We start from the raw sequence: 23,913 nt of genomic DNA on the forward strand, positions 1-23,913 counted from the left end.
TTTAGAGAGAAGGATGTTGTGGGGGACCATGTCAAAGGCTTTACACAAGTCCAGATAGATCTCATCCATAGGTTTTCCCGTGTCCACTGCTGTGGTTACCCCATCATAGACAGCCACTAGGTTGGTCATACAGGACTTGCCCTTAGTGAAGCCATGCTGGCTACCACTAATCACCTCCCCATCATCCATCTGCTTTAGGTCCTTCCATCTAGGAAGGACTGTTCCGTGAGCTTCCTAGGCACGGAGGTGAGGCTGACAGGTCGGTAGTTCTCAGGGTTGTCTTTTCTACCCTTTTTAAAAATGGGCACAATGTTACCCTTCTTCCAGTCACCAGGGGCTTCTCCTGATTGTCATGACTTTTCAAATAACATGGAGAGTGGCTTGGCAACCACATCAGCCATTTCCCTCAGGGCTCAGGTATACATCTCATCAGGTCCCATAGACTTACATGTGTTCTGGTTCTTCAGGTGTTCACAAATGTGATCCTCCTCTACAGTGGGAGGGGCTTTACCCACCTGGTCCTCATCTTGTTGTCTCATGACTCAGGAGGGGTGAGGAGAGTGGTTGTCCCTTCTGAACAGCCTGTAGCCATCTATAGCCACGTTCCAGTCATGGGATTTGTCCCACCAAGTTTCAATGATGGCAAATAGATCATAGCATTCTAGTAGGATGGTAGCTTCTAGCTCCTCCTGTTTGTTGCCCAAGCTTCATGCATTTGTATCGAGGCCCTTCAGCTGGGCTGTTGGCTGCATTGCCTTCTTAGTGGAAGACCCTTTATTTCCTTTATGGTATTTTGTGGAGGTTTCCTTCCTGGCACCTGCTACCTCAGGAGCCTCCTGCTCATCTCCACAGGACTTCAGCTCTGCTGCAGTGTCCCCAGCATGCCCCTGGGCAACAGCTGGAGGTCCCACACCAGCACCCCATCCCTTTAACCATTATGTGTCTTCCTGCAGCTTGTCATAGGCAAGCCTGATATTATCCCCCTTCTCCTGCACATCTAGTTTAAAGCCCTGTCAATGAGCCCTGCAAGCTCCTGAGCAAAGACCTTCTTCTCCGTTTCAGAAAGGTGGCTCCCATGTGATACTTGTAAACCTGTTGCAGTGTAGGTGATCCCATTGTCAAAAAAACCCAAAGTTATTATGGTGACACCAGCCATGGAGCCATGTATTAACAGACTGGACGCATCTGATCCTTACAATGTCACTGCCCGTAACTGGAGGGAAGGGAGAAAAAAAGCCTGAGCTCTAGATTCCATCACCAGCCATATCCAAGGCCCTAAAATGTCTTTAATCACCCTTGGGCTACTTGCTGCAGCTTCATCCCCTCCCACATGGAGGGCTGAGGGCTTTACCAAACTGGGAATTTCCATAGTATCATAGAATCACCAGGTTGGAAAAGACCTCTTGGATCGCTGAGTCCAACCACTCTTATCTGCCACTAAACCAAGTCCCTGAGCAAGTCTACCCATCTTTTAAATGCCTTCAGGGATGGTGATTCAACCACCTCCCTGGGCAGCTTGTTTCCTAGCAATATCCCTTACCCAGGCTCCTGGGAGGCAGCACACTTCCCCATGAGTAGGGTCTGCTTGACATATTGAACCCTCTGTTCCCCTCAGCAGAGAGTCTCCTACCACTAACACTCACCTTTTTGTCCTCATGGCACATGTAGTAATACAGAGTGTGTGTCATTCTGGTCTCAGCCTTTGCTCACCTTGCTTAGGTGAATATCCCAAAGTGTGTTGAGAGTATACATTTGCATGTGATTGGGAGTAAGAGAACCAAAAGTGTTTCACTTTAAAAAGGAGGAGTACCGTTGAGCTCTATCAGGTTTTCATTATGGTTTTTAAGTTGGTTGGAATAGCTGCAGCATGAGCTGGAACTGCAGGCAAAAGATCAATCATAAGCTATTACTTGGCGATCCCCATGAATGCCATTAGCAACTCATTAGGAATATAAAACAAGAAATAGCTGGTCAGTGTGTGAAAAAAAGCACTCTGTGATTCGTATACCCCAAGGATCTGTGCTTGTGGTCCATTTCTTAAGTTCAAGAATGATCTGGAAAATGCATGAATAGTAAGATGTTAAAATTTGCAAATAGTCAGGATACTTAAATATAAATCTAATGGTGAAGCTGCAGAAAGATCTTGTGATTCTGAATAAAACAGTATGTTCAACTCATATCACTCTTTACCAGTGGAATGTTACCAGATATACATAAGAGTTTTCTTGATGATGACCTAATCACTGATCTGGGGAAGACACAATTTGCATAAAAGATAGGATAAGGCCTGAGAAAACAGCCTCGGATGGTACAAATCTCTGTTTAAAAATATAGTTAAAAGGAATAGCTTTTCCAAATATGGGCAAGACAGAGACAAAAAAATCATTCCCCTGTCCCCTGTGGGGGGCAAGGGGTATCTGGGATTTGATAAGGGAGTAGACTTTAAGAGGCAAAAGACCTGAAAGTACTTTTTTAAAAGCATGACAGGTTCACAGCATGATATCTAGGGAGGTTATCTCAATAAAACCAGAGAAAAAAGTAATAGTAATCAAAAGATGATCCTGTGAGAGATTTCCCGTGTTTATAGATAGGAAAGCTCACATTTTTGCTATGTTACATAGGAAAAATCTGCAAGAAAGTAGTCATCACGTGTGTGTGGGTGTTTGAAGGGGAGCAGACTTGAAGAATATGCCCAGATGCTAGGTAAAGGACCATATGCAAAGGATCAGAAAAAGACTAAAAGTTTTGCTTCCATTGGCAGCTGGTTAGGTGATTTTAATTTGAATGAGAGTATACAGATGTAGAACAGAAAGAGACAAGATTCTCCTGCCAATGACACTTAAACCTGCATAATACATTATTGTAATCCAGATAATTGGCTATTTGGCATGTCACGTCGGGAATTATACATACTTATTTTTATTTGCCAGAGAGGTTTTCAATGTACAACTTCAAACCTAGCCCATAGCACATAGGGGAATGGTTTTGAGTCCCCAACACACAGGGGCCTTTACTTTTTCTACACTGCATGTGTACATCCATGAGAAGACAAGAAAGCATAATTTCTTCTCCATTCTGTCAGCTTCCTGGCAATGCAGGATCAAATACCTTATCTTTTGTCTTTTTGTGTACATTTAGCATGGAAATTTCCAGTATCATCTTAAAATTCTCTTCTGCTCTGCACATCGCCGTGTCTGCCAGGTGTGTTATACTGGATGTGGCCACACTGATGATGAGCAGACATGTTGGTGTTAAAATAAGAGCTTTCTCTTATGGGCTTCCTTGAGTAAAGTGAAACGCCCTCCTCATCTTTGAGACCTTTTGGAGCAGGCCCGGGTCTGCCTTAATTAAGAATCCACACTTGAATTTCTGTTCCCATTGATAAGGGTAGAGTTGGGACAACAAAATAGATCAAAGGGCTCCAAGTTGCTCTTGGTTAACTGCCTAGATTGTCCATACCTTTGTGTGTCTTCAAGTCAGAGTATTATCCAGAGAGGAGTTTTATGAAGACATTTTGCTCTCAGTTTAGCTGAGCCTATCCTTGCATGTTACCCAGCTCCAACAATTGCTGATCTTCCGCAGACTTTGTAAGTGGAGGCAGAAATATTGTGCTCCTCATTCCCTAGGAAGAACTTGTCATGGTAAAACACAGCTTATACATTCTTTAGCATACCTCCTCCCAAGGAGGACATTCAGGGATGAAGTTTTTGGAATTCTTGTTCCAAGTTTTGCTGAAAAGATATTATTATTGCTATTAACATAACAGTTTAAGGTGAGAGGCAAATTGTTTTAGCATGGAACTAGTGAAGGAGTAATTCCGACTGCTTTTGTGAACAAACTCTAACAACAGAAGAGAAAATATAGATGGAGCAAGATCTAGACAGACAAGCAGAGTTTTTTTTTTGTGGAAGACCAAGTGTTTTTATTGTGAGGGAAAAAGGAAGTCAAAGAAAGGATGGGAGAACTGCTGCAAGCATTAGATCTAATAGAGTGTAAGGGATGGGAAAATTCATCTATCCTGCATAAGGATGTTACAGGCACAGAAAGGAGGGGGAGGAGAAGGCAACTTTTTGGGTATCATTTGATTCTGGTTTGGCTTTTTGTTAGTCTTCTTTATTCTGTACTGAAACAAGCAGATCTGAGAACATTATAAGAACCACAGTATTGATGACAGTTCTTCACAGAACAGCTCAGTGTTACTCACTTGCATCAGGCAGTGAGATGCGTATTCCCCTGAGTCATTCACATTTGACTGTCTGAAGTCATAAAAGAAAATGCCACAGGAACACATCCTGGGTATTATTGTACTTGGTTGCAAGAAGTACATTATTCATTATGTATAAATTGCATGCAGTTATTATCCTTTTTGTTTAGGCTTACAAATTCCTTGACCTATTGATGTGTGGAATCACAGGACAATAATTCATTTAGATGTTAATGAAATAATCATGTCATAAGAAGTACTTATGCTGTGATGATATCAGCCTCCATGAAATCTACTTAGAAGTTAGGCTAGGGATGAGTTTGCATGATTAGGGGTAGTAGGATTAGGGTTATACACATTGTGCTTCTGTAGACCAGGATTGCTGAAAACAAAAAAGTCTTTTATTTCCCTTCAACACTTTTTTTTTTCCCTGCCAAGCAATTTGTGAACTGTCCCTGTTGTGCACCACCCCCATCCCCCCCCGCCCCACCTAATTTATATCTGGAATACAATAGTTCTGTGCCTCTGAGGCATGCCCATCTCATCCATCACTTCTCTTCATCTTTCAGCTGTGTTTGTCAGGAATTTCATTTGATCAACAACTCGTTCTGTTAAACTGTATTGGGAGGATATGCAGAGATGAAATACTGGAGGACTTTGTGCATTAAGACTAGTAGGTTGTATACACTCTGGAGTATTTACGGTTCGAAGAGATGCAGTTGACAGTCTCCCATTTGCCCCCAGCTGTAGTTAGCTTTTTACCCTCTTCATTTTTCTGACTTTTTTCCCTCAAAAATATAATGTGAACATTCTCTGAAGTTTTGGATTTGATCAAATATGTATCTGTAATACAGATCCTTAGACAAAGAGATGATGAATAAATGGCCTTGAAACTTCCATTAATAGGAATGCAGTGGAAAATTTTAACACAAGTGTGCAGTTAAAATATGTACATATAATTTGGCTATGACATGCATTTTAGAAAGCACCTGTTGGTTAAAATAATTAACACATTTTTCCCAAGATAACAGCAGGAGGATTATAGTCAATATTTGTGCTTCATGATGCTGTATTTTTATCATCTTCTATAGGGAGAGTATGTTATAAATACCAGGAATGTCTAGAATGTTTACTGGATTTAAAAATAGAGAAGAAAGTACGTGATATTTAGCTGAACAGCAAAAACGCATATTTGAGCTTTATAGGAAAATAAACAATATCTCTGAAGTGGTTTTATTTTACAGTATATCCGAACAAGGCTTTTTGGTAACCTTGAGATTTTGTCAGCTTCCTAGATTTTTATCAAATGTCTGATTATTTTGGAACCGTGGCAAAATGCCAGTCCTCTTATAGTTATAGTTGAAGACTTCTATTTAAAGATTCTCTAACCACTCCTTTCACAAAAATTCTGCTTAGATTGTCTTGTAATTTTGTGTGCTGTATGTTAGTTAGGAAAGACACATCTGTGAAGCCTTAAATTTACTCAGAGAAGTGGACTTTTCACAAAAAGAACATTCCTTAACATTGAAGCAGAGTCCCAAGGCCTCTCAGTCATCCTCCTTTCAAAGTCAATCTGCCACTGCCTATCTTGACACATGGTGAATTCTGCAATTTCAGTACATACAAGACTCTCAAGAGACAATGCGGGCATGTGTTTTGGTGTATAGTGCACACACACATGGATAAGCATCTGTGTGAAGTACCCTGTGTGGTTCTGATGAACACCAGTGAGTTTATTCATTTTGAAAGGCATTTATGTCACTCACCCTGCCTCTCATTTGTGAGTGAAGGTTTGAGAGAGCTTCAAAATTCTGGGAGCTTTGATGAACTCTTGTATTTTCTGGACAGTCGCAAACATCTCTTCTCTAGATGTGCCAAAGCTACTTTCTCTACTCCAGCAGTGATTCCAGATTAAGTTTACAAAAGAGCTGCTGAACATAATTTTAAGATTTAAGCAACAAGACCTGCAAACAATAAATGAGGCCACACAGCAAGTATGAATATAGTCACCTGTTATTTGGTTAGGCTTGGAAATCCAAGAACTGGGAAGAAGTTTTAATGGAGATACAGGAACTACACAACTGTCCATAACATTGTGAGGGAAAGAGTCTGTGGTATACGTCTGTGGTATAATGCAGAAAGCAGCAGAGCGTGCCAGAAAGCAGTAAGTTGTGGCTTCTGTAGTAATTAATGGGAAAGGAGAGGGATTGTAACTGGTTGTGTTAGGGTGGAACAGGGCTTGCACTGTGAATTCAGCTGCAGAAGGGAAGGAAGAAGACACAGTTTTTGTAGTTTTAAATGCTCACACATGCTTAGACTTAGAATAAACAAACCAAACCAAAACAGTCCAACAAATTGTCAGGCTTTTGCAGGTATTGTGTGATACATTATGCTTGGGTGACAGTGAATCATCTTTTAGCGGCTATACATACCCAGTATGGCTTGGCCCTGTAGCAAAGTAGTTGCAACATACAAAGGCAATAAAGTTGTATAGAATGTCCCAGTGTGTTGATTACAAACCAATGTGGTAACAAAAATCTATCCTTTCTTTCTGCACTTGTAATTGTTAAACTCATAAAAAGGTCCTGACAATCTCCCCCTGCTCTACTGCTGGAAACCAAAATACCAAGGATTTGGGGGCAAATACAGCTTTTTCAGTGATACTGCATTAATTTCCAGAATACAATACAATTGCAATGTTAGAAAATTAAGGGAAAGAGCAGAAAGTAGGTGGATACTGAATCTTCTGTGATCAGTCCAAATTTATTTTCTTGCTCCGCCCTTGATCTTTGCTGGAACAGGAGCTGCCTACATCTGCTGCAGCTAAGTGCTAGTCTGTTCCATGGAAAGGGTGCCAAATCTACTTGATTTTACTGTGTCTTTTGCAGACTCACCATTCTGGAGTTCCTTGACTTTTATGCACACAGACTTGTCTAACCATGCACTATTTGGCAGCAATTATACCCAAAGAATGAACTCCTCTTTGAACCTTGTTGCAAATCCCCTCCACCTACACCTTCTCCCCCAGTGCCCTGTTGCTGGCACATACGAATGAGCATGCACTGCTACATCAGAGCAGTGATCTATCAGGCCAGCGATCTATCAGGCCAGCATTCCTCTCTAAGAATTGCAGTGTGAGAGGTGACAGCAAGAACAATTGACCCTGGCAATTTTTTTTGCTCCATTCTTCTCTTTCTCCAATATGTAAAGTTATTGTGTTAGGGTGGTGAGAGGCTACTGCTTTGCCTGCTATTTCAGTATTATTTTATGCACTACTATTGTGATCTCCATTTATTCCATGATGTGTCAAAGTGACGCATGCTGTGTTTCCCAGAAAAAGTTTGGTGTCTCCTATGTGCATGTGCTCAGTCATACGACCTGGTGCAAAGTAGACATTTTGTTTCATTAATTGTGATTATTCCTTTGGCAACCTGTTCCTGCTGTCAGGAGCCGATGGATCTGGAATGACATTAGGTACTGTTGGGCAGCCAAAACTCTGTGTCAGTGAAGATTTTGGTGACACTGACTAGATTTAAATAATGATGTTCATTCCAAATATTAGCTCTATTACAGCTGGTGACCCTATTATAGGCAACAGTATTAAGGTAGTCAAAGGTAAAATGATTTAAGGTAGTAGTAGAACAGGGAAATTATCGCAAAGGCTGCTCATTTCAGCATCATTAACTAATCCCTTCTCATGTGAAGGATCTTGATCAAATTGATTAAAATGTTAACACAATCTTCTTTTCTCTATTTTATGTAACTTATCTGTTTAAATCCACAGTGACCTGAAAATACACAAATCCTTAGAATACAGTATGACCATTTTTGTTTCAGCAGAAATAAGTAGTATAAATACACAAATCTATTTGGCAGCTTCGTTGTGTGCAGGAATTATTTAAAACACTCCTATGGCAGCAAGTTCCTGCCACATGAATCACAGAATCACAGAATCACAGAATAACCAGGTTGGAAGAGACCCACCGGATCACCGAGTCCAACCGTTCCTACCAAACACTAAACCATATCCCTCAGCACCTCGTCCACCCGTGCCTTAAATACCTCCATGAAGGAAATGCTCAATGAAGGAAAACTGCTCCCCTCAACTAGATAGCAAAACCCCAGATCCCCCTGGTGAACAAGTACCATGTGCTGCAGGTGGAATCCATTCCTGAGGATGAGGATGATGGCTCCCACAGCTTAGAATCTTTCCCTAGGCCACACCATCCTCAGAAAAAGATAAAAACATCCCCCATTAAGAAGAAGAGGAGGGTAGTTGTTGTAGGGGACTCCCTCCTAAAAGGAACGGAGGGACCCATCTGCAGACCGGAACCGCTCCACAGAGAGGTCTGCTGCTTTACGGGGGCATCAGTGAAGGAGGTAGCTAGAAAACTTCCTTCCCTGGCCCAAGAGACAGACTACTATCCTCTGATAGTATTCCAAACTGGTAATGATGATTTAGTAAACAGAAAGACCAAAGCCATCAAGAAAGACTTCAGGGCCATTGGGAAAATGATGGAGGGCCCTGGGCCACAAATACTATTCTGCTCCATCCCAGGGCTAAATAGAGAGGAGCTGGAAGTCAGGAAGAAGAATTCGATTAATGCCTGGCTCCGAGCCTGGTGTGAGGAAAGGGCCTTCGGCTTCTTTGATCATGGGGTGGCTCACACACCCCCAGGCTTTGTTGCTAAGGATGGGACACGTGTGTCTCCCAGGGGGGCAAAAGCCCTTGCTAAAAACCTAGCTAAGGTCATAAATCGAGCTTTAAACTAGATGTGCAGCGGGAGGGGGTTGAGACCAGGCCAGACAGGAGCGAGCCTGGACATGGGGCACTAGTGATTCGGGGAGGGTGTGCTAGTGAGGACCACCAGTACATCACCACACAGAAAGTGGGGGAGAACACACCTGGGGGTGGTAAGGGAGATGCGGGCACTCTGGAGCTAGCTACTCCAGTGACCAGGCAATTGGGAATGAACTCTGTTCTCTCAAAGAGGGCTGAAGGCTCGGCAGCTCAGCTGAAGTGCATTTACATCAATGCACGCAGCATGGGTAATAAGAAGGAGGAGCTGGAGGCTGTCGTAGGGCAAGGAGGCTATGATGTCGTTGCCATCACGGAAACATGGTGGGATGACTCATATAACTGGAGTGCCGATATGGTGGGGTACAAATTCTTCAGGCGGGATAGGAAGGGTAGGAGAGGAGGCGGGGTAACCCTCTTTGTAAGGGAGGACTTGGACACCATTGAGATGGATTGTGGCGATGAGGAGATTAAGTGCCTGTGGGTTAAAACCAGAGGAGCCCATAAGAAGGTAGATTTTGTGATTGGAGTCTGTTATAGACCACCCAGCCAAGGAGAAGCAGCTGATGAGCTCTTCTATAAACAGCTGGGGTTAATCTCTAGATCAATGCCTCTTGTTCTTGTGAGAGACTTCAATCTTCCTGATATCTGCTGGAAGTACAATAGAGCAGAAAGGAAGCAGTCTAGGAGGTTCCTGGAGTGCGTGGAAGACAATTTCCTTGCACAGCTGGTGAATGAACCAACAAGGGAGGGTGCCCTCCTGGACCTGCTGTTTGTGAACAGAGAAGGCCTTGTGGGGGATGTGGCAGTAGGAGGACGCCTAGGACAAAGCAATCATGAGATGATAGGGTTTTCTGTTCTAGGTGAAGGGAAGAGGATGGTTAGCAGGTCAATAGCATTAAATTTCCAGAGGGCAGACTTTGAACTCTTCAGAAGGCTGGTTGGCAAAGTCTCATGGGAGACAGTACTTAAGGGCAAGGGAGCCCGTGAGGGCTGGGAGCTCTTCGAAAAGGAAATCCTAGCAGCTCTGGAGAAAGCCATCCCCATGTTCCTGATAAAAAGCCAGCAGGGGAGAAAAACAGCTTGGTTGAACAGAGAAATCTTGAGTGATATCAAGAAGAAGAGAAACGTTTATGGGGTCTGGAAGAGGGGACAGGCCTCTTGGGTGGACTACAGGAGGGAAGTGAGATTGTGTAGAGAAAAAATCAGGAGGGCTAAGGCTCAGCTAGAAACCAGATTGGCAAAGTCTGTGAAAGATAACAAAAAATCTTTCTATAAATATATTAACAATAAAAGGAGGACTAGGGAGACCATACAGTCCCTATTGGACGCAGAAGGAACACCAGTGACAGGGGATGAGGAAAAGGCTGAGGTACTTAATGCCTTCTTTGCCTCAGTCTTTATTTGTAAAGAATGTTGTTCCATCTGTGTACAAACCCAGGAGTTAGAGGAGCAAAATGAGGCTCCCATGATCCAAGAGGAGGTGGTCAGAACCTTGCTTGCCCGACTAGACACCCACAAGTCTATGGGGCCGGATGGGATTCATCCAAGGGTATTGAAGGAGCTGGCGGATGTGCTGGCCAAACCCCTTTCCATCATCTTCCAACTGTCCTGGAAGACTGGGGAAGTCCCACTGGACTGGAGGCTGGCTGATGTTGTGCCCATCTACAAGAAGGGTCGCAGGGAGGATCCAGGGAACTACAGGCCTGTCAGTCTGACCTCAGTGCCAGGGAAAGTCATGGAACAGGTGATCTTGAGTGCTATCATGAAGCACATGCAAGCGAACCGGGTGATCAGGCCCAGTCAACATGGGTTCACAAAAGGCAGGTCTTGCCAAAGTAACCTGATCGCCTTCTATGACAAAGTGACTCGGCTGCTGGACAAGGGAAAGGCTGTGGATGTGGTCTTCCTGGACTTCAGTAAAGCCTTTGACAGAGTTTCTCACAGCATTCTGCTTGAGAAACTGTCAGCCTCTGGCCTGGACAGGCGCACACTCTCCTGGGTGGAAAACTGGTTGGATGGCCGGGCCCAGAGAGTGGTGGTAAATGGTGTTAAATCCAGCTGGAGGCCAGTGACAAGTGGGGTTCCCCAGGGCTCAGTGATGGGTCCAGCCCTGTTCAATGTCTTTATCAATGACCTGGATGAAGGCATCTAGTGCACCCTTAGCAAGTCTGCAGATGACACTAAGCTGGGTGGAAGTCTTGATCTGCTGGAGGTTAGGGAGGCTCTGCAAAGGGATCTGAACAGGCTGGACTGCTGGGCAGAGTCCAATGGCATGAGGTTTAACAAGGCCAAATGCCGGGTCCTGCACTTGGGGCACAACAACCCTGTGCAGTGCTACAGACTAGGAGAAGTCTGTCTAGAAAGCTGCCTGGAGGAGAGGGACCTGGGGATGTTGGTTGACAGCCGACTGAACATGAGCCAGCAGTGTGCCCAGGTGGCCAAGAAGGCCAATGGCATCTTGGCTTGTATCAGAAACGGTGTGACCAGCAGGTCCAGGGAGGTTATTCTGCCTCTGTACTCGGCACTGGTGAGACCGCTCCTCGAATCCTGTGTTCAGTTCTGGGCCCCTCACCACAAGAAGGATGTTGAGGCTCTGGAGCGAGTCCAGAGAAGAGCAACAAAGCTGGTGAAGGGGCTGGAGAACAGGCCTTATGAGGAACGGCTGAGAGAGCTGGGGTTGTTTAGCCTGGAGAAGAGGAGGCTGAGGGGAGACCTCATTGCTCTATATAACAACCTGAAAGGAGGTTGTAGAGAGGAGGGTGCTGGCCTCTTCTCCCAAGTGACAGGGGACAGGACAAGAGGGAATGGCCTCAAGCTCCACCAGGGGAGATTTAGGCTGGACATTAGGAAAAAATTTTCTACAGAAAGGGTCATTGGGCATTGGAACAGGCTGCCCAGGGAGGTGGTTGAGTCACCTTCTCTGGAGGTGTTTAAGGCATGGGTGGAGGAGGTGCTAAGGGGCATGGTTTAGTGTTTGATAGGAATGGTTGGACTCAATGATCCCGTGGGTCTCTTCCAATGTGGTTGTTCTGTGATTCTATGATTCTAGTCTGAGGAGTCTGCTGACCATATGATCAACAGAGGATCATATGACATAAATCAGAGCTATACTTATTTTAAGTTTAACTTATTTTAAGTTGGCCCAGTGTCTGGATATGAATTAGGCTGGGCAGGGTTCAGTTTCAAAGTTGGTCCAAGATACATGTTTTTTTGTTAGGACTTGATTGTATTCAATTTCAAAAGCTGATCACAAATATTTTTTTTTGCTTTTTGAAGAGTTTATATCAACTTAAAGGATTTGTTTACCTATGCAGTTCTTATTGATTCTTTCAGGTGGCATCCTGACCAGCAGCAAAACTGTGAAATCCTAGATGTTGAATCTGAAAACTTTTCCTGAAATAGAAATTTGTTTATATCTTAGCTTGTAGCTTTTGGCAGTCTTTAATTTTGTAATAATTAGAATATGCTCAGTTTATGCTTGTGTTGTCAGCTAATTGGAACCTTGTTTGAAATATACGTGCCTCTTGATTCTTCAGAGTTTCTCTGGAATTACAATGGGAGTGTACTGATGACGTTTTCATCTAGGGAAAATATACCACAAGAATTTTCTTTGTCCCAGGGTTTTTACATTAGAGAGCTGAGTTCTATTTGCATGTGAAATAAATAGTAGTTCATGAAGTTGGATAGCCACAGTTTTGTGTATTGTAACTGCAGGCGTAACTCACTAACCAGCATCCCAGTCCTGTATGCTGTTTTGCCTGTCACTCACAACTTTTCTTAGTAATTCCTCCCAACAATAACTTTAAATTTGGGGGTTTTTTTTCTATAACAGCTCTCACTTTGTTCGTAAACAGATCAGCAGCAACAGTCCACAGTAAACATATGTGCAAGGGTGTCTTCACAGTTCTTGTATATATAAAGCTTCTATTTAGATTTCTTAGCATAAACACTTTTGCAAGATTTATATTGTTATATCATATAAATTAACGTATTTGAAGATATGTGCCCTATCCAAAGCCTAGTAAATGCATATTTTTCAAGTAATACTGGCTGTGTTTTGAAATTTAAAAACTCTCAGATAACTATTTAAAACATTGCTTCCTCCTACACTTCACACTTCATTGGCTACAACTGGAAGTGAAGTGACAACAGGCAATAAGTGCTTGTTCAGGCCTCATTTTATAGGCTCGAGCACTTCTGATATTTCTATTATAACATTTGGCTAAGAATTCAAGAAAAAAATCTTGGTTTTATTGAACTTAAAAGGACATATTCCATTGCCTTCCACAGTTCCAGGTGCTTTTATTTTTCTTGACTGAGAATCTAGATGTAAGATCTTGTGAAAATGCAGGAAACGCTTCTCATTATTATGAATATAAGGCAAACAGGCAACTGTAAAGGCTGTAAGTGTGGTGTGAAAATGTGTACAGCATGACCTAATATTTCTTTGTATATTATGCTAACTGTGGTATAAAATATAATGCTAAGGTACACTAGCAAAAGTGAAAGCCTGGATTTAACTTCTGGTGTATTCAAGAAAGTACAAAGTGCACCTAGATGGATTCCATTTGCAAAGATCAAGGCATGCAGTAAAATACCCCATCTGTTTACTTATCTTTTAAAGAATTCATCCAGTCACTAGTTATAGTTGCCCATATTTCTAAAAGGTGCCTTTTTCTTATGCTAAATGAAGTGGCTATGTACTAAGTAGTGGTGAAAGAGAGAACTGGAATGCTTTCAAAGGTTTAATTAAATACAGTAAATGAACACTGTGTTGTAGACTCTTTTGACCTAATGCAGAGTAGCTACTCTGTTTTGAAGAAGAATGCATTTTCATATTGCCCTCCAATTTTCAGAAGTTGCCAGTTTCCGTAAATATTTAGATACTGCTAGCTCGCTGGCTCAGAAGTGTTGTATAACTAAAAAAAAAAATGTAGGTAGGCTCACTGAAGTGATACAAAAACTTTTAAAACAGAGTTCTTTTATCATTGCCTTAAGAACCATCCGGCGTGGTAGTATTTATCTTCAGTTTATGTTCTTAGTGCCTGTATAGGGCTGTTTCACAGAGGCAATGGCCACAGGCCTGCGAAGATGAGGGCGCTGAAGTAGTGAGTTACTTTGTGGCTCTGGAAGAGAACATTTTCCAGGTCTTTTCTTTTGACCCGTGCTTCTGTGGAGCCCTATTTTAGCTTTCTAAGAAATTCATACAATATATTTAAGTGCTTTCATGGTTTTCTGAATACAAATCTAGGACTCTATTCAGGACCAAATCCAGCATTGCATTCCTATAAAAAAATCCAACACTTTCTTTTCACAATTTCTATTATAGCAGCACAAAAAGACTTCAGAAATGATCAATGATCATCACTGTGTTTTGTGCTTTATGATGTCTACTGTAGAGCCTAATGTGAAGACATGGGAGGACAAGAGACAGAAGGAAGAGTGCATAGGAAAGGAATCCAAGAGGAGCAACATCATACTGTTGTATAGATGAACAGGCTAAGATTCTGTATTCTTCTTTTATGGTTTATATAGGGGTGTATGTCAATGGGGGTTTTTTTGCTTTCTCAGTGAATATGGCCATGAGATGTTCATAATGATCTCTCTGGACATCTAGAAATTAGGATTAGGATTAATGTGTTTATTTAGAATAACTGAATTATTCATTAACTTGTTGATGTGTACAAACAGGAAAAAAAACCCAAAACCAAAAAACAAACCACCAAAAAAATTTTACATTACAGAGATTATCTTCAATTAACCCATATCTTTCCAAGCACCAAGGCAGGGAGGGCTAGGTGAAATATCTGCAACACCAGTTGTCGCTTTCATGTTCCTGACAGGACTGATAATAATACGTGTCAAAAGGGATTCATTTCCCACTGTAGCATTTCCCTAAAAACAATACACACCCTGGCTCATACTCTGACCTCAACAGTGACCTCATACATTCTTTTACCAGCAGGTCAGTGCATATGTCTTCTGAATTCTCCAAGTGTTTGGGAAGTTAATTTATTTTCACATTTCTGGGTTTACTGGTCATATTTCGTGTTTGGAGTGCATGTTGGAAGAATTTTATATGTATGTTCTTTGCTATCTGTTGGAAAAGGAAGTAGAAGGTATTTCAGTTTTAAGTAACACCATAATCCTTTCTTCAAAAAATATCTAATAATTAAAAAACTCCAGCATCATTTCCTAAACATTTTTGCCTGGGAGGCCTTCTACATACCAGTAGTTATTACCCTCTGAGGTAAAATTCTCCCCAAATTCCTTCAGTAAATCAGTTTTTAATTTGCATATATGGTCTCTTATTGTAATGTCAATGCTGAGTATGGAACAGTTTTTAGGACAGATTTACATAGCTCATTGATAGTTATTTTTATTTAAAGCTCCTTAAATTAGTCTCTTGCAAATAATGAGGAGTTTGTTAGAAAAAAAGTTAAGTTGAATGTGTGTGTCTGTCAGTGTATTCTGCTTAACACCCTGAAATGTATTATAATTTCCATAGAAAAAGGGAATGTGCCTTGCATCTGGGTTAAGTAACAAGCTACGTGCAACAGCAAGTCAGCAGAACACACTTAATATCTCCCAGCAGGACTGCTAACACCTGTTTTATCTGGGTGGGTTTTCAAATTTACACCACTCATGGAAACTTGACATTGCCTTCCAGTATAGTTACAAAAAAGTATTGCTATAAGCTGCCACGTTAGGACCTCATGGGAAACAAATTATCAGAACATACATAATGTGATTTTTCAGTCTTTGCTCTTCTTTGTACTTTTTACTGCTTGCTTATCTCCTGGTTTTCCTTTTCTTCAAATTTCCCCCAGTTCTACAAGGTGAACTGAGAATTTGTGGCAAATTTCCTCCAATCGCAGTAGTCTTTGGTCAAGGGAACTGTGCAACATACACCCTGCCACATCAGCATCTTGCACAGGGGCTGCAAATTTGAAACTAAAGAGGTTCCTCAGCAAGGTCATTGTAAGTTTTGCATTACTCCTGGCCACATTTCTTGTCATTGCATATACTTCAGGATTTGGAAGAATTTGGGTGTATTCTCTGCTCTTCAAAGTATCCTTTATTAAGTAGTAGCAAAGAATATTTTTATTGCATAATAATACGATGAATAGTTTCTTCACAGAGAATCTTGAAGGAAACATAAGACTGTCGGCCTGTCTTGCTCAATAATAATAATCTTTTAGTATTAATTCAGTATGAACACATATATATGTTAATAAAAATACCCCACTTTAAATATACAAGAGACAAGAAAGAAGATGGCTTGCTTTCAAATGTATTTAGCTAGTTTAACCTGTGTAATATCAAAAGAGAATAATCAGCTTATTATAGTTCAATTATAATACTTGTAAAATGAGCCTATGGGAATTTATTTCACATTGTTCCCTTTGGAGGTCTTTAACCCTACTGTTTTGTTGTAGCTATAGTACAGATAAATTTGAGGAAAAATATTTTCTGTGGCAGTATCCTCCATTTTGGAATACCTAGAAATTAACTGTTGTGTATAACATGCAGCAATACAGTGTGGTGAAAGCACTGAAAAAATTTTGTAAAGAAATTTTCACAACAGCTTTTCACAGGAAACATGTAAATCAACAACAATGACAAATGTATTGCATGGCATAGGTGTTTTTATAATGACTGAGGTTATTGACTGGTACTTTTATAAATAATTAAAATAAATATTACCACATATTTTAACACAAAATCATAATTGCTTACCTTCTATAGATTCAATACATTTTGTCCACAAAATATGTACAATTATAAAGCCATTAGAGATTTTTTTACATTTAAATTTGATTACCCTTTGCAATCTTTTGTGAAGAAGTGAGCAGTACTTAAGCGTATTGAACATCTTCTTTCAAGTGATGAGCAAAAGGGGATTCTCAATATTGAATATTGTTTCACAATCACCTAGACTTTGAAACTGTGTTGAAAGTGTGCCATTTAGAGAATGAATAAGTAGAGGGATAAAGACATTGGACTGAGTAATCCATTTTGGTGCATCAGTTTTAACTAGAAAGACACTTCTCACTTCAGTTGAACCTCTTTCGTGTAAGCCAATCATCAAAAATTGCATTTGGGCCCAGTACTCAGCCTGACAAAATCATTGTATGTGTGGATATGTACAATGAAAGCATGAAAGTAAGTAGAATGGCAAGCAGTAAATTCAGTTATTGCTTGTTTGAAATGGAGAAAGTCCTTGAATTGTTTGATTTTTAGTTTTTAATGAAGGAAGTATTGGACCTATACCTATTTTATACGATGTGAAAAAAGCTGAATGTCTGCCTCCCTGGTTTATGAAGTCTGGCTTTGTTAAATGATCTTAGTTATAAAACTGAGGATAAAAACATATGTCATTATAGAACTGCAAGCATTTTCTCTTAATATCTCTATCTTGTAGCTTTCTAGCCCTTTGCTTTAAGGAGAGGCAAAACAGGAATACAAACTAGTGAAACCAGCTGGGAAGAAAACATCAGAAGGAACAAAGCTACAAAGCAAACTAAAAATCTGGGTGTTTCCCACACCACAAGTGAGTTGTCAACAAGTCACAATGTGTGTAATGGATGAGTCAATAGAACAGAAAGTGAAATAAATAGTCCTTCTCAATCCCTGTGAGCAGCTTTAGATGTACCAGGTTGTGCAAGACTATATATTTGGCCAAAAAAGAGACCTTTTAGAGAGTGTGTGTATCTGTATGAGGCTTAAACAGGTATCTGTGAGAGTGTACATGACAAATATCATACTGTTTTCTATTAGGCAAGGGAAGATCAGAGTTTAGGCCATGCCCACTGAAATATTTTCCAGTTTCTTACAGGGGAGTCTATATAACTTAAGTCTACGATGCACATATTCAAACCCCATGCATTGCTATGGAAGGCAGTGCTGAGTGATGTGCTAACAGAAATTACTGTTTTACTTTTGCTGCCAAAATAATCAAGAGTGCTCTAGGAGGATATGTGTATAGGAAAATTCCGTAATAATAAGGCGCCGTATTTATACAGGTGTCCCATTCTTCAGCAGGAGGAATCCAGCTCCAAGCAGACAAATGACAACTAACTTGTCTATGTGTCTGAATAGTCTTGCAAACTATATTGTCATAAACTTATCAAGACAGAGTTAGTAAAACCAAGATACTTTTCAGAGCTTGTTGTAAATTCAGAAAAACATAACACTCATTAGTCATCATTACATGTCTCCAGAGCATGTCACAATTAAAATAATGTTTGGAAGTGAAGAAAGTGTTGTTGCCAGACAAAAGAGGTAAAAGCTAATCTTGTTAACAGCAAAAATAATTGTAGTAAATAGACATATTCTATATGTTGAGTCACTGGTGAATACAATCCCACAAACGAGCTCTTCCTGTAAGTCTGCTAACTGCTGTGTATTAAGTACTACTGTTTATCTGCATATGGGTCCCACAGTCTAGTTTAGTGATTTATTTCTGTTCAGTAAAATTTCAAATAGCTTCCAGTCAAAAGCAGATTACCCACAACTACGCAATGTAGTATGTTACAGCAGATTTGCAAAGTGTCTTCTTTGTATGCCATTAAATGTATTAATGCTGTAAGAGCTGTGACATTGCTGCCTATTTGCACAACATTGTTTGGACTACAGCCCCTTGAAATGTAGATGGAGAAGTGTTCTGGGGTTCACTAGTAGTTATGGTTTAAGTATTTCAGGTGCTTTTTCCATAATGCTGTGTGTATGAGCAATATTAAAAGGATTTGATTTATGGAAGAAGCTTAATATGTTGTAAGAATAACTCAGTAGACAATTTAAAAAGCATCAAATGATGTCATCTACCTGATGATGCCCTCAAATCTTAATTCCTGAATTTTCATCCTCTTTGCTGAGTTTATCTGTACCCCCAATGCTGGAGGCACATGTCAGAATTTTACTTATTATTATTCTTCATTATTTTTCTTATTTCTTTTTTATATTTCTTATAATTAATTTCTTTTTTCTATTTCTTATAATTAATTTCTTTTTTATATTTCTTATAATTATTCTTATTATTTTACTTATTATTATTCTTTTGATAAGGAAGTGATTGTATTATCAACAAGAGCTTTCTTTACCTCTGAAAAGCAATCTCATGTAATATGCTTTCAACATGCTTAATTGAGTATCTAAGTGAACAAATATCTACATGACAATGAGGGTTTATTCTATCATTAATTCTTTATCCCATTTATAAGCTTTAAGATTTTTGATATGGAAGATCTGCTATCCAGTTCACTATGTTTCTTCTGCTTCTTTGAACCTTTAATATAAAATATAAGTGCCTTGGAACAAAAAAAAACCCCAGGGATTTATGGTGATGGAGAGCTGTTTGGCAACAGTCTGATCTTGGCAGCATCTATCTGTAGAAGCAAGTTTGAGTCACTTTCTGTGTCTTGATATGTAAGATTTGAAGTCAATCTGTATATTCTCAATTCTATATTGTAATGAATTATGTCTTCTGCTTCATCACTTGGTAATTCTGATGATACCATTTTCACCAATGAGGAACATCAGCTGTGTTATAAACTGGCTCTTTTAGCAAGCAAAATTCCCTACAAAATCGTGGGCATGTGTAAGATACAAATGTTTCCTGGCATTTCTGCTAAGTGTTACGCTGCAAAATCTTCAGCCCTTGATACATGAACAGGTAGAGTTTTACACATGCAGCGTCAGCTCTAGGAAGAGTTTACCCCAGTGTATAGTAGCTCCACCACTAACTTTTTAAATAAATATGAACTTCAGGGATTCATACCGCTTTTGATTGAAACAGTATTGAGGACTGGAAGTTGCTTGAAATCTCTTAGAACATTTGGAATTGCAAAATTACTCTCATCTGTTGGTGAGTTTAAAAAAAAAAAAAGTGTTTGGGGCTGCTAGGGTTTTAGTTCAAAGAATAATTGTGGTTTGCCAAGGCAAGAAGTGTGTAATTAAAGCAATGTTTAGAGAAACAGAACATTTAAGAATGAGACAGCTTTTAAGCTAAAGTGTTCTAGACTGGAGAAGAAAGAAAGAAAGTTAAAATAACCTGAGAATGTATTAATGCACGTCTCATCGAATTTCCTAACAGTTCTTGAGTTGTATAGTAACTGCAGCAATTATCAGAAAACAGACTCGGAGTCGTATTCTGACATTTTCAATGTATTATATGGCTGTGAGTTGCCACACCAAACTTACTCAATTCACAAGTCAAAACAAGACTTTATTATAAGGCTAACAGTGGAACCACAGTCTATTGTCTGAAAGTTGGCCACTGCTATTGCCACATACACCACCACCAAGAGGAATGACTTTGGACTCAGGGCTCCTATTACAGTTCTCTTGGTGAAGTACAAAGGAAAAAAGAATTTACTTTGTAGTTCTGCAGTATACTGAGTCATTGGTGTTAATGGTAATGACTAGTTTTATCTGAGTTTGAGATGTCACTCCAAAGACACATGCTGTAGAAGCAAACACAAGTAACCAAGTACCATTTCTATAGGATAGTTTTTCACCTTAAATGTAGGCTAAGGCTCATGTATTATGTTTACGATTTACTAAATGTTCAGTACTGCAGATAAATATTGTGATATTTTTACAGCAAATTTCTCTAGTGAATTAGGGGGTTTATAGTTATGGTCTCCTGAACTACTGCAGAGGACACTTGCGCATTATGGAAAATTCTTACACTAGGAGGTCTGCTAGGAAATACTCTTTCAGTAATTTGGAATGGATGCTACTGGTATCAGTCTGATTTTTCTTTTTCTCTCTCTTTTTTGGCTTCTAATAGTTGTAAAGCAAAATTTCCTGTCTTTGAAGTAGTTGTTTCTGCATTATGGTTGATTTGGAAGTTCAAAGAGACACTCGGTTATGCAGTTAATATGCAAGCAAATCTTCATGTCTTTAAAATTCTGCAGGATGGGAAAATTTCCAAAATTGTTCTCTTATGTAGTTGACATCATTTAAAGGTTGAGTAGAAATATTCTCAACGTGTGCATTATTTTCACAACTGATGCATGGCGTAGTTGGAGGTCAGGGCTGAGCCAGCCCCATGACTTGCTGTTGCCATCAAGAGTGGCACCATCTGCCTGTCCCTCCTTCCCACCTCCTTTTCCTATCCCAAAGCATGCCTTACTCAGGCTGGGACGCACCCTTCCCTCTGCTGACTCTTGTGCTCATTTGACTGCACGGGAAACCAGAGTGACTAAAACACGTTTGCCTTTTTGCTGGGTGAGTTTTATGTGTGGAGCCAGTGCCTGTTGTGCTCAGAGAAGTGCTGAAGCTCAGCAGAGGCGGCAACAGCAGGGCCCCATTCTTGGGAGGAGGTGAGCAAGGAGCAGATCTTCCTATTTGAGGGGCAGCCAGCTTTCAACAGACTTAAATGTGTTATATGTATACATCTTACAAAATTACCTGTCTTATTTGGGGTTTTTTCTTTCTATGGTGAAAAACTATATAAGCATCTAAGAAAATGACAAGTCACTGCCTGAGCTTCTTGCATTTGCCGCGCTGGGCCAGAGTTGGAGTAATTCCATTTATTTCAGGCTGGTTATTCCATATTCACAGCTGTGTCAGTTGGTGACACCTGTCAAATGGATTTATGAAAGCTTTATGGTAAACCCCAATTTTGGAGTAACTCTAGTTAGTGTTAGCTGCAAAGTTATTTCTGGGTTTGGGGTTTTGTTAAATTCATTTAGGAGAGAGATTATCGTTCTGTATAAATGGCAACATATTCTTGAAAACAAGTGTTTTAAAAGACTTTTCTAAAAATGTGTTTACTAATGCTTTGGAGCTTATTATCCTTAGAAAGCACATATGTAAAAAATTTGCAGGTATTTGTAAGTTTATAAATGTAACCCGTGGATAAACAGATTCTCTGTTAGCTTGAAATGTAATCTAGGGTCAGTAGTGAAAGGATTTTTTGTATTCCTTTCAGCTACAGTTTTCTGAGAATAATAGCAAAACTATAGTCATAGAAAGATGACAATAATAAAAGGCCCTCCTTCTCAGTGAGAAAAGCTACTGACAAGGATCAAGTAGCTTTTATTCAAGGCATGAACTTACCCGGCCTGTTTTGATGGTTGAAAACTGTTGATATGAGTTATTGTAAAATGTGCAAATGTTCAAATACAATTAACTACATGGGCTTCATCTACTGGAGGCTTATGATTCTGGCATTGGTTATTCCTTTCTCTGTTTTAATGTGCTCCAATGAAAATAGGTATTCAACACATTTTGTTAAACATTTTGTTTTATTTTTGTGGTTTAGACAAAGTTGTTAGTTAAAAGATTTGGCATTTATATCTGAGTATTTGCTTCATACATCCTGTGAGGGCTAGAGAAACCAGCTGGGAATGGTGACTCAAGAGAACCTTTTGGAAGATCCTGGCTCCCTAATCTATTAGACATATGACAGGAGTCAAATTAGTTCTGTGGTGACTCGTTTTAGAGACAGAAATTTTATGCTTTTATTGGTCCATGTTCTCTTATCTGAAGCTCTCTGTGGTAACTGTAGATTTCTGCTAAACCATTAATGTAAGTCAGTACCATGTCCTTTACTAAGCGAGCACTCTTCAGAGGAGCATAAACATTAAATAATAAGTTTAGCAGAAGATTTGAAGGAAAAAATATGAATAAACCTGTGCACAGAATTTTACATCATCCCAAGGAAATATCTTTGATATCACATTTGTTGGAAGTTTTTGCTTATTTTTTTTTTAGTTAATTCAGTCACACACATCTCCAGACATATACTCAGCTTCTAATCTTCTATGGATGCTTTCATTGCTACTTGTTTGTGGCGTATAAAATCCAGTTTTATGTTAAGTAGGTGGGTTGCTGATTTGCCAGCATGCCATTCTGGATCAGGCTTTATGAATTGTTTTTAAGCACCAAAGTGGACAATGAAAGCTTTATATCAATTCCCCAATTAGCAGTAATCATTCTTGTTAAACTTTGGTAAAGAGCTGCACTATGTGATGAATGTAAAGTATTCATTCCTGGGCTGTTTCTTTCTTTCTTTTTTTTTTTTCCCTCCCTGCATTTTTATATTTTGTCAAATAGTCTCATGCTGCTTGTTATTTCTGTTCATATTGCAGATTGAGAATGTTGATGTTTGCCTCAGCTTTCTGGCAGCCAGAGGTGTAAATGTCCAGGGTCTTTCTGCAGAAGGTAAGAGAAATAGAGCATCAGAAAAAATAATAGGATCTTTTTCTGGAAACTAGTTTCCTTAATACAAGGTATTTGCACCTAAATACCAAACTTAGCTATCTTGAACAGCATGCAAATATAGATCAGTGATGGGAAGTGAGTTTAGACTTCCTTTTAATTTTTCCCTTGAAACTGAAGCAAGAAATTCAATATGTTTATAAAGCTTTAGACAATATTTTAAAGTATTTTTTTCAGTAGTATTAATATTTTCGTGTTATCTTCATAATATTAGATAGGTACAGAGTTTCCTAAATCTACTTTTTAACTTGGTCATATATGGGGTTAAAAACAACAAACATCAATATAAGAATCTTGCTCAGTGAAGTAAACGCAGGGAAGACTATTTGTTTAAACAAATTTATTATTAGCAGTAATGCTTGCAGTATGAGTCTGAAGATTATTGTATTCCTTTGATGTCAAAGTATTACATTGTATTAAGTAAAAGAGTGAATGGTCTTCTTGCTTATATTATAGCCCTTTTTGCTGTTAGTCAGCTCAAGTGATTGCCTAATCCAGTTACAACTGCTTTAATAAATACATCAAATCAAAACCATTAAAGTACCAATTGTCTTAATTAGTATGTGATATTTGCCTTCATAATGTAAAATTAAGTCAGGTGGAAACTTTATCTTGCAAATTATTAAAACATATACAGGCATTTGTCCTGTGACAGGCATTTGTCCTGTGACAGATT

The 23,913-nt window shown here is 39.7% G+C and overlaps 1 protein-coding gene across 10 annotated transcripts in view; it reads left to right on the plus strand.

The window, feature by feature from the left end:
• The window catches only part of NAV3 (neuron navigator 3), a 563,826-nt gene that overhangs the window by 370,532 nt on the left and 169,381 nt on the right, over positions 1 to 23,913 (plus strand). For all 10 annotated transcript variants that reach the window (XM_069858034.1, XM_069858023.1, XM_069858043.1 and 7 more), the window contains one exon: positions 23,108 to 23,180. In XM_069858034.1, the coding sequence (XP_069714135.1) occupies positions 23,108 to 23,180 (73 nt within the window). The remainder of the gene's footprint in view (positions 1 to 23,107; positions 23,181 to 23,913) is intronic.

This window comes from Phaenicophaeus curvirostris, chromosome 1 (genome assembly GCF_032191515.1).
Source record: "Phaenicophaeus curvirostris isolate KB17595 chromosome 1, BPBGC_Pcur_1.0, whole genome shotgun sequence".
Lineage (NCBI taxonomy): Eukaryota > Metazoa > Chordata > Aves > Cuculiformes > Cuculidae > Phaenicophaeus > Phaenicophaeus curvirostris.